The following is a 12,495-nucleotide window of genomic DNA, read 5'->3' on the forward strand; positions in this document are numbered from 1 at the left end:
AGCTGATGACATATATATATATATATATTATAATATTTTGTTATAATCATTTTTGCTTTTTGTATTATTACTGATTAATATAAGTGCAATAGTTTTTATCAGACTGCCGTACTTGGTACAAAATGGAAATGAGAAAATATGAATTATGACAACCACTCAGTTGTCTGTGTGGCTTGTGAATCGTCTGATCTACACCTCGCTTTAGTAATCTGGTTAAACTGCACCTTCAGTGATTATCTTGTTTATAAGCAACTGCAATTACGGCTGACCTCGGCGGTTGACTGGTCAAGGATGCGGTGTACAGTAAGGTAATGATAGTGATAGCACAGGGAGACGGGATTTGCTGGTTTGAAATGAGAAGAACAGATGCTCCTAAGATACAAATGTGACCACTAAAGACCCTCGCTTAGACGTTAATTTGCCGAGCTGGAGCACTTTCGTCCCAGTTAGATGACCTGCTACCACAGCAGAGAAGCAGAACCATGCCGGAAATACTCTAGATTGACTTGATGAATATTTTTAGGCAAAAACATCTAATTTAGACTAAAATATGTGCCTAATAGCACCAACGGGAATGATGCACTATAGGTTACACTGTGAATTTTTCTGAGTTCATATTGCTTGTGTTCTGAAGTGTTTTGTTATATAATCTCTCTTTTAGTGGAGACGGCTTCAGTTTTAGAAATGACTTCATCCGATTTAGAGCAAACAGCCTTTGAAAACAATGATTTGTTGGAAGGTTTGTGATACACAAGCTACTAAATACTACTAATCACTACAAACTCATCAACAAATAGGAGATGCTATAATATACTAACATAGATTTTTAACAAGACTTAGACAATAGAAAATAGAGAAAGAAAATAGCTCTGTAAATGCTGACAGCTGACACCCTCGAAAAGAATGAAAGATAATATTGAGGAAGTAAAATAAAATCAGAAGTGCAGATGCGTAGGTGAGCGCCCCTACATAAGAGTTCATATGATGTTACAGACAGTCTGAAGAATAAAAACGAGGCAGTTTACCACACAGTTGGAGACCGGAGCTGTTTTGCCTGACACATGTGAATCTTTTCAATGCTTTAGGACCCGGAGCAGTTCAGGATGGCAACAGCGGCACGTCAACGGTCTTCACACCCACCTGTCTACTTCTCATCATACTTCTACAACTCTTGCTCAAGTTTTGATGCCGAAGATGTTTTTCAGTGGATAAAAATCACAGTTTGTGTGACATCACTCATCCTGGAGTCGCAAATCGTGCATGGGTTACCGAAAATGCCCAAAAATGTGCATGGGGTACCCAAGTACTTATTTTTAATAAAGTAATCATGCATTTCTTTTGTTTATAATAGAGTTTAATAATGTAACTCGTCTTACATTGCTAATTATCGCACTGTTTTGCCCCACTGAATACAGTTTTTGAATCCATAAAATGCAAATGACAGAGGCATGTTTAATTTTAAATATTTATTTTTGTGACTCTCATTTTAATTTAACTCTGTAACCCCTTAAGAATTCATATAGAATACAGTGTGATTGGGGAGTAATTATTTCAAGTCCAAGGCATGCGATAAGGAAGGGCATATGTCTCCGTCTTTTTTTTTTTTTTTGGATTGTTGTTATATACTTTACTGTATCATAACTGTAAAGCTGATCAAAATAAGCAGCACAAAAGACACAAACATGTTTTAGCTCTGTAATATTGGCATCAGGGTTTTTTTTTTTTTGAGTACATCTAATCTGTATTTTACCATTTAACACACACAAAACAATGCGATACATATCAGTATTTTTTATTTTGATATTATTTTGATGACCAGAATGGCACAGTCGGACTGATGTACAATGTACAATGTATGAGTCAAAGTTGGAAAAAGTTGCATTTGGAGATTTGTTCTGGGTGTAATGCAAAGATATTGGATCCCATTTAAAAGCCCAGAGCAATCTACTAATATCTGTTGATTTGTATTTTTTATTTTTGTTACCACAGTTTTTCCAAATGGCTTTTTGTTGAATTTTGTCCAGATTTTGAGTTACACAAACCAAACTGGGCGCTTCAAATGTTCTTTATTTAAACACTCTCATCGCCGTTCCTGCTAACATCTCTGTATGTATATGCATATATATAACTTGTACAAAGGGAAAATATGCACACTTGTTTTTACTAAAATTGTGAACCTGTGAACAATGCAACATTTTCTTCCTTTTTTTTTTTTATTCCCTTTTTCTGAAGCTGTGTAATTTATTTCTCAAATGGTATTATGGTAGATACCAGCTCATTTCAGTTACTCGTTGTGAACTCCGATGTCTAAATACTGTGATTTCGGAAAAAGCAGATGAGACTCATTTGACACTCATTTGAAAATGTCATGTTATCCTCTGTATTCTGGAAACAAAAGTGAGATTTGATTAGAAGTTCAGTTTCTGAATCTTACCATCGCAGTATTAAGATGCTGTTTGACCCTTAAATCCATATTACAGTTTTGTTCTGTTTTGTTGCAACATTTGACAGGATGTATGTCTAATGTTTCCCTTTTTTTTTTCATTTGAAGGAATAGTTCTGCCAAAAATGAAAACTGTCATAATTTATTCACCAGCATGCTTTTCCAAAGAATAAACAAATCAAAACACAAAATTCTGAGAATAGAAACAAGTATTCCTTGTAGATTTCAGTTATTCTGCTAAACTATCAGGCCTCGGATGACTTGGAATGTAGTGCCCAAGTCATACTGACCACTTTTATGATGTTTTCTTGTCATTCTTGTTGCTCAACAGCATCTGACACTTAGGTAAAATAACTATTAAGACATTCGCCAGTACATAATTTGTGATTTATGAAAGAAAAAAATAATCCCACAAAATGACTTGAGGGTGAGTAAAATTATGGCAGTTTTCATTTTTGAATGAACAATCCCTTTAAATATAATGTTTTTAAAACCACATATCAGAGCTACCATTAGTCCAGTGGATTTTAAGCACAAGTTGTATGTTAATGAAAGGGAATGTGATGTATGTGCAGTGTGTTTTCTTGCCCCAAAGTTGAATTGTTTAGCATTATGGCATTACTTTTTATCTTTTTGTTTTTTTCTTTAAGATATAGGGACCACAATGAGACTAAGAACAGTTCACACATTTCATAAATAGGTAGATCTGTGAGACTAAAACTGTCACGACAGTCAGAAATCCACGTTTATGGCAGTACTTTAATTTAAAATCACAAATTTAAAAAGCATCTCCTGATTAATGTCTGTGTGGAAAAGGTTTTGGATCAAGGTTGATCAAAGAGAGAGCGATCAATCAATGCACCGTATTAACAGAAACACAAGGCTTGTCTGTTCATGGCTGTAATTCAATTCACACGTCCAACTTTGTGAGAAGAACTGACTAAAGTTTTTTTGGGGCTCCCACCACCCAACCTTTAAAAGAACCAGCCTGGAGAAGTTCATTTTGTTCCAGTGATCTCTGGTGGTTCCCTGGAGAAGTATTTTAACTCCTTGTATTGTAAAGAATTTGTTTTTCCTTTAATGGAGATGGTGTGTTCATATTTAAGACTTACAATAATAAAATGTTGTATCTAAATAGATTTGGTCTGCAGTTTTATTGTAATTCTTGAAGGAAGGATTCATAGTTATAGAAATTATATACAAAATTTAATTATATACAAATATAAAATATACATGCACAATTAACTGTCATCTCTCTGGTCTACCTAGGTGGCAATATGGTTTTATTTGTATTTGAATTCAAAATGCTTAGTTGCATGTATGTCTTGTGCCTCTTTGTACCAGAGTATAATTGAACCAGTAAATGATAGAGTTACTGGGGCTAATGCTGCGTTCCATTTGTACTCGGAAGTTGGAAATTCCAAGTTCCCAGAAACTATTTTTTTTTTAACTGGAACGCCCTCCCAAGTCAGAGTTCCTACTCAGTATCGCAACAACTCCAACTTCAGAATCTAATATGGCTGCCCAGTGCCTCAACAGAAGAGAAACAGTAATATATTGTTTATTAACACTTATGACAATGTGTCCCTATAAACTGCACCAAGTACTATCCAACCTCTATTTGTGGACATTATACTATGGTGTTATCTGTGCCAAAATCCTGCTTTTTATGGGTTTTCAATGGACTGGTATTGCTAACAATGGCCGCGTCCATCTTGGATTTCTGACTTCTCTACTGGAACACGGTCCACTTCGGTGTGACATCATTCCCAGCTCTGACATCAGATTTCCATGGTAAATGGAACTGAATAAAATTTGAAAATTGAATATTTTTCAGAGTGGGTTTATATTTTAGAAATTTTGTATAGATACATACTTTAGGTCTTGCTTATAAAAAAAATAAATAAAAATGCTGACCCAGTAGCAGGACATGTTATCACACTGTATGGGATTAGTTGTCACAATGGCCATTAAAAAGGTAAAACATTAAACAGTTTTAAGTAACAGTAAAACAACTATTCATGTTAATAAACATGATATCAAGATATCAAAAAAAATTGCATAAAATTACAATGAACATACAACTTGCCAGGCGCGATAATCGCTCCGGTTACTAATGTAACTCCTGTTTACTCTGATACTGAAGCCTGATTTGTTCACGTTCGTGTAGTTGCACAAACCAATGGCGCTTCAACCCACCAAAAGGGGTGGAGCCGACCACTAAATAAGTCGGCTCTGAGCACCATTTTGTCAGAATCTTTCGACTGAAGCGACAGTCATCGATTCGTGCCTACGCAATGCTAGTTCCCTTATCTCTGGGAACCGAGGTTACGTTAATAACCGGAACGTTCCCTTTCAAGCGGTTTCTCCCTTTGCGTCGCTGACACTTATGGGGAATGCATTAAATAGCACCAGGCTATAAGCAAGTGCAGAATAAAGCCGCTCTGCGAGCCCAGCCCCAGATCACTCATACTGAGGGCTTCTGTAAGCATGAGCCAACAATGAGACCCAAGCCGCTTAGGACTACAAGCCGCCTTGGTGATTGATGAAGTCTACCACCATCATGTTGTCAGAACGGACCAGGACATCCTCTGAAAAGCCCTGACTGTTCAGTGACTAGCGCTTTTGAGTATGCGGGTCGCTATCACAGCTGTAGTTTGCTTGGGTGAGCACTGAATGAGAAGGATGGGCCCAGCTTGAATGGGGCTTCCATCGCTCAATGTTAAATGGAGTGATGGAGAGCGAGCGCGAGACTTCTTCGAGGGAATTCCGGCCTCAGCGAGAATTGACCCTCTCCTCTTCCTCTCTGCTTTTGTATCAGGACAGCTTCTGAGGCTCAGGGTCCAACATCACTCTGGGGCGGGGACCTTGACGTTTTGGAAATGGGTAGCATTTCGCTGAATGTGAACAAATCAGGCTTTAGTATCAGAGTAAACAGGAGTTTCCCCATAAGCGTCAGCAACACATTGGGAGAGACCGTTCAAAAGAGAAATAAAGAAATGTTTCTTAAATGGGAAATCAGCATATTAGAATTATTTCTGAAGGATCATGTGACACTGAAGAATGGAGTAATGGCTGCTGAAAATAAATTACACAAGAATAAATTACATTTTAAAAAATAATAAAATAATTTGAAAGCTTCTGTCAAAAACACTTAAAAAATCTTACGGACCCCAAACCAGCTCAAACAACACCTGTCTGTCTGTCTGTGTGTGTGTGTACTGTATATCAGACCTTTGCGTAAATGTATAGGCCTATAAATATGCTATGTTCCCTTGTTTATCCACTTAAAAAATAAAAATTAAAAATTAAACCTTGTTGAAACCAGAACAAATCCACATTAACACAGGCTGATTCAAAATCAATAATTCAAAGCCCAGATTCTGTGAGCACTTAAGCACCATCTCGATCCTCTGGTTAAGGAAGGAGGTGTCAGTAAGTGTTTTATAGAGATTTGACAGACACAGCCTGTGGGAGTGATGCGCATGAGCTTTAAGTGCTGAGCTTGAGAATGAACCTGTGAGATCCATTCTGAAAGTGACACGAGAGCAGTCTGTGATTGAAGTAAAAAAAAGGCTTCAGAGAGGACTCTTTTAATTAAAAGTCTTTTTTCTTCCGTGATTGTTCATTGTAGATGATGGCTGTAGTATCATTCACTGCTGCTAGGTAGAGAGGCACCAGGTGACAAACATGGCAGTATGGAAGACAATTCGGATAGCGCTGAGAGACAGCTGAAAATGCAGGTAAACTGCCGGATCAGCTTTACATATCTGAAAGAAAATGACGGCGACAAAAATATAAAATTGGATGAATGAATTCATGGAGTTTTAATTTAGGAAACTGCATGGGCTAGTTGTCTCAAGGGTTTCCATTCAAAGTGAGTAAAGGATTTTTTTTTTACTGGTTAAACTGGTTTAACTGGTTAGCTGCTGAAAATTTGTTTGTGAATTTTATCAAACTTTTTTGTCATTTTGGCACATTCAGGCAAGAGTGAACTACAGAACTGAGCTTGAACTGTGTTCTAAGTACCAGTGTTATTATAGTTAACTAAAATTGAAACCATAAAAAAGTTGCTTGAAATAAAATAAATTGTAACCTAAATTAAAAAAAAAACTTATTTCAGCTAGTTGCCATTTAGTTTAACAGTACTAAATGTAGTTCAGTCATTAGTTTAACTTGGAAAAAAATTACTAAAACTAAAATAAAAAAAATAAAAATGACAGACACAACAAAATTACTAAAATTGAAAGTAAAATTTAAATGAAAATGGAAAATATAAAATTAAAAACCTAATTCAATCTAGTAGTGAAGTTTATATAGGCAAAGTTATCATGTTGTAAATGTTGTATCTGGTTTCAATTGTGACAACTTACCCCATATAGTGTAATAGCATTCCCTGTTATTGGGGCATGGCATGTTATTTATTTTTTATTTATTTTTTTGTAGACAAGACTTTAATATATGTGCCTATACACAAATTACCATAATCCTGACCTTATATAAATTATATAATATATAACTATAAAAATTGTGGGATGATGACGCAAGTAGAATTTAACAAACACATAGCAGATGTTGAAATTGAATATAGATAGAGTTTTAAAACGGGGGTAGAGGAGGTGAGAAAAATGTTACGTAACGACGATTTCTCGCCAATCATTTGTCTAAAAGCTATTAATGTTCTACATGAAAACAAAAGATGGAAGCCAGGGAATGATCACCTTTTATGCCTGGAGGTGTGAAGGTAGACAATCACCTCCCTTGAAGCAAACAAAAGCCTGCTCTGTTCCTCCCTTCTGTACTCCTGGTGGACTTCTTTATCTTAGAGCCCAGGAGCGGCCCTCTGGAACATGCCATGAGAGCTGCTTATTTGGAAAGACAAATGTGAATAAATAAGCATTCATAGAGACCGCATTAACTTGACATGACATTTCTTGGCTGCATTATCTTTAGGACCACAGACAAACCATGAGCGTGTCGTCAGTAGAGCAGGACCAGTGTGAGGAGGGATGTGCTAACGAGGTAAACTGTCTTTTAAAACAGCATGTCAACACTGGTAAACTTGCTAAAAGTACTCTGTGCAATAGATAAGTACGGGGTTAGGGTACAATGGCTAATAAATGACTTTTGACTTTTTTTTTTTTTTTAGAATTTTTACTATACTACAATAATAGTTTCTGCTGTTAGATGAAAGGAATAGTTCACCCAAAAATGAAAACGTTAATCAACCTCAGGCCATTTAAAATGCAGATAAGTTTGTTTCTTAATCTGAAAAGATCTGGATAAATTTTGCATTACATTATTTGCTCACTAATGGATCCTCTGCAGTTGAATGGGTGCCGTCAGAAGAAGAGTTCGAACAACTGATAAAAACACCACAGTAATCCACAAGTAATCAACGAGTCCAGTCCATTAATTAACATCTTGTGAAGTGAAAAGCTGCATGTTTTTAATAAGCAAATGCATCAAATCCATCAAGATGTCAAACCGTTGTTTCTGGTTGAAATACTGTTTTCTCCAGTGAAAATGTGTCTCCTCTGAATCAGGAGATAAATATGCACAGATCAAGCACCTTTTATGAGCGAAAACAGTCCAAAACAGTTCTCAGTAAAATATGTTGGTGGATTTTGATGTGAGAGGACAACGGGGATGGATTTTTGTTTTTTTTACTGGAGGAAGCATTATTATGGATTATAGACTGGTATTTTGGCCAGAAGTGACAGTTTAAAGTTAAATCGCCATAATGATATATTTGTTTTTTACAAACACACAGCTTTTCACTTCACAAGACATTAATTAATTGACCGATTACTTGTGAATTATTGTGATGTTTTTATCAGTTGTTTGAACTCTCATTCTGACGGCACCCATTCACTGCAGAGGATCCATCAGTCAGCAAGTGATGTAATGCTAAATATCTCCAGATCTGTTCCGACGAAAAAAAAGAGACAGCTTACATGGCCTGAGGGGTGGGTCAATTTTCAGCTATTTTTCATATTTCCTTTTTTCCATCTTGGCAGATGTATATCACTGAGGCCAGCTAAGCTTACTTGTCAGCAGTTGGATCTTCTAGCCAAAGGACAGCACCTAATAAAAGAAAGTTTTAATGAAAATGTGTGTCCTATTATGCAGAATTTTTTTTTTTAATAAAAGTAGTAAGGCACTCAAGGTTGTGCTGCTGTATTTTGTGATTATACCACATTATGCCTAACTTCACCCTTAAGCCATGAATATATCACAATATAATATGACATTTTTGACCTTTATTGCTTAATGATAAAAAAAAAGTAGGGATGCAGCAATGTTAAAATTCTGACTTTATTGATCATTATTTCCATGTAGTTGCTGATAAAGTAATAAAAATCCAATATTACAATTATATACCATTTTATTTTAATTAAAAAGTAAACCCTAAAAAAACTAAACTCTAATTTCAATGTTTTTTAAAGATTAACATGGTAACATTTTACAATAAGGTCCAATTAGTTAACATTAGTTCATGCATTAACTAATTAACTAACATATTAGCATTACCTAACAATGAGCAATACCATATGTTACAGTAGTTATTAATCTTTTTTAACGTTAGTTAATAAAAATACAGCTGCCAGCTCAGGCTCATTAAATAATATTAATAGATACAACATTTGATTTAATTGATTTTAGTTTGATTGTTAGTTCTTATTAACTAATGCAGGTAATGTTAGCAAATGACACCTTATTGTAAAGTGTTACCATTAACAAAGGTAATCTAAATGTAAAGATGGGGAAATAAGCATTCATAATTAAATATCCAATATCAATAACCAATATGGTGCTGATCGATTGTGCATCCCTTTTTAAAAGATTCTATGACAGTACATTAGATAACTAACAACCCCAAACTAGAAGAAAATATTCTTAACTTTATTACACAGAACACATACAACAGTCTTGTACTCATTTTCCAATAGTGAAAAATACAACTACGGCTGTACATGCACATTGAGAGAGCTGTGTGTTGCAAATGTTAAGGTATCATACACTTTACAATCGTAACTAGATAGAGACAGTCAGAAAAATAAATACAAACATACAATACAGTTTTGCAAGGGAGGGCAAAATACTTTTTGCCAAGAGATTTTTGGGTGAAACACTGATTAGATGTACCATGGATACTTGCAGCAGTTTTAAAATAATGATGATCCGGTCAGCAAAAATGCTTGCTATTTTGTTCCCTCAGACGATGATAAATATAGCAATTAAAAAAATAAAGCAAAACAATTACATTCTGAAGTATACTTGTTTGTAACTTAAATGGATTTGCAATGCCATTTTATGTACACTACTGCTGATCACTGTGAAGGTTGTAGCGCCACAGTCTGTGGTTTGTACTGTTCATCCCAGCAGGTAAAATGACATCACTGTCAATAGCTTCTTCACCGTCACAATATTAGTATTTAAAAAAATTAAATGACATACCAAAATGATACTCTAATAATCTACAGTACAACCTATTTATGTACTTTAACCTGTTACAAACTTCACCAGAAATCATTGGGCAATTTCACTCGAAACACAATTGAGATGAATGATTAATGATACTTATCAAAAGATGATTTGATGTCTTTCGAAACATTAAAATAACTCCATTTAATGGTTAAAACCGATTTGTTTACAAAAATGCATCCCAAGGGTCGATACTGAATCTATATATTGCACTACCACTTGATTTTTTTTTCTTTTAAAATGCACGCAAGGCACAACGCTAACAAGGAAAAGGTGTGTTGATCTCCGCAATTACACCATCCTCATATTTAACAATCAATTAGAAACAAGATAATTTATTTGCATATATTTCTTTTTTTTTTCCCCATACAGCATTTTAAACATACTGCATGTTCAGAACAGTGTCGCGCTTAACGTAAAGACCTCATGAATGTCATAATCACAATGAGATTTAATTAATATTTCAACTCCACGTTAACATGATCTGATATCCATGAGAGCAAATCTTCTGAAAGAGCTCTGCCATGCTAACGTCAGTCACAAAAACCATTCAGCTGGTCACAGAGCAGCGTCCTTCAAATTAGAGTGCAGGAATTTCACTTCAAAATCAACTGAAAGGTCATTTACAATCTATGGACATATCTTTATTTCTCTGTGATGTGCCAGACCTTGGACTTGAATCATTCCTCTTCAGTATGTTTGTTTAGCACTGTTGACATTGCTCACTGAAGCTGAATGCAGACAGCTCACAGACAAGGTCTCATTTTAGCGCTGTAATGTTAGTTGTGTGGGTTGAGTGCATGTGGCTGTCTGTATTTCCTTAGAGGTATACTTTTAAAGGGATTTTCACCTAGAAATTCAAATTTGCTGAAAATGTACTCACCCTCAGGTCATCCAAGATGTAGATTGGTTTCTTCATCGGAACAGATTTGGAGAAATTTAGCATTACATCACTTGTTCACCAATGGATCCTTACAGAGAATGGGTGCAGTCAGAATGAGAGTCCAAACAGCTGATAACAACAGTTTGAAGTTGAAAACGTCTTGATGGATTTGTTTATTACAAACATACAGTTTTTTTTTCTTCACAATTGTTAATTGATGGACTGGAGTCCTGTGGATTACAGTACTTGTGGATTATTGTGATGGTTTATCAGATGTTTTCATTCTGACGGCACCCATTCACTGCACAGGATCTACAGTATTGGTGAATAGTAGTGCTAAATTTCTCCAAAAGTGTTCCGATAACGAAACAAGCTCATGTTGGATGGCTTGAAGGTGAGTACATTTTCAGCAAATTTTCATTTTTGGGTGAACTATTGCTTTAAGCTCCTGTACACTGCGGCTACTGATAAGTGGACGTTTCTGGTGGGTATCCAAAGTCCCTTATGAGCGTGTTGACGGGTCGGGTTTCATAGAGTAACGAGTATGAAAGTGCAGCTGCTAAATCACCAGACTTACGAAAGGAAAGATATGGAATATGAAATAGATGAAATCTTAGATTACCATATTCTTCCACCTGCTCAGACATGCACAATTTGACATTTATATGACATTATATTAGTGTGGAAATTAGTGCTAAAGATCACGGATAAATTGATGGTTATCACCCACAGATACGCAAGGAAATATGTCTGTTACTGGGACTTCTTTGTCCTCAGAAGTTATTAAATATCATTTTATTATATAATTTGTGATAACAGTTTTGGCTTCTGTCAAATTTACTTCACCAAGACTCAAGAATACAAAATCATACACACTTAAAAGAAACTCCGCACCAAAAACCTGAGAAAGAAGTTTAAACTCTCCAGTAGAGTCATCCAACGCAAATTCAATTCGTTTAAAACAATACAAATGTATCTGGAAAGGGATTTACAACAAAATATACAATGACTGATGTTTATTTGGTGGTATAAAACGTGACCTGCGGAGATCAAGACTAACTTAATCACTCTTTTGGACTTTATAGAGGAAATCTCTATTCAAACCTGTTCAGATTAGTTCCTCTGTCCCATTTGGTACGTTTATGATTATACAGCCCACAACAGCTGTCATCCTAAAGGGTCTTTATATGAGGAACAGATTTTATGTAGCTTACATTAGGGCATCTACAAACATATTAGACCAGGTAAGGAGTCTATCCTACTGCTTGTAACTATGTCAGCTCAGTACAAGTACATGTGCAGGTTATTGTTATGATTCCTTTGTCATTTGAACACCATCAATGGCAGATGAGCACTCAGGATGCACTATGTTTTTAGGAACTGTGTGCTATATTATATTGAACGCATAGATCGTACGTGTGTGTGAACAGTATTTGCATACATCTGTACATGTACAGTAAATCAAATATCGCATACAGCATCCGCAAAAAGTATTTGGACATTTAAGCCACACGTTGTGTGTGAATGTCACTGAATTAGACAACAAAACATTGAACAAAATAAATAGTAAAATTAGTATTAGCACTGAAGTAATGGCTGCTGAAAATTCAGCTTTGCCTTCACAGAAATAAATTACATCTTAAAATACATTAAAAATAAAATATTTTTTGTGTTTTTAATA

At 35.4% G+C, this 12,495-nt stretch overlaps 1 protein-coding gene across 1 annotated transcript in view; it reads left to right on the forward strand.

Moving 5' to 3' along the window:
• LOC107691688 (opioid-binding protein/cell adhesion molecule homolog) overlaps positions 1–1,683 on the forward strand; it is a 44,985-nt gene extending 43,302 nt beyond the window's left edge. The window contains exons 8-9 of the mRNA XM_016490468.1: positions 662–739; positions 1,086–1,683. Of these exons, the coding sequence (XP_016345954.1) occupies positions 662–739; positions 1,086–1,186 (179 nt within the window). The 3' untranslated portion in view covers positions 1,187–1,683. The remainder of the gene's footprint in view (positions 1–661; positions 740–1,085) is intronic.
• Positions 1,684–12,495: the final 10,812 nt, after the last annotated feature.

This window comes from Sinocyclocheilus anshuiensis, unplaced genomic scaffold (genome assembly GCF_001515605.1).
Source record: "Sinocyclocheilus anshuiensis isolate Anshui unplaced genomic scaffold, SAMN03320099.WGS_v1.1 scaffold186, whole genome shotgun sequence".
NCBI lineage: Eukaryota > Metazoa > Chordata > Actinopteri > Cypriniformes > Cyprinidae > Sinocyclocheilus > Sinocyclocheilus anshuiensis.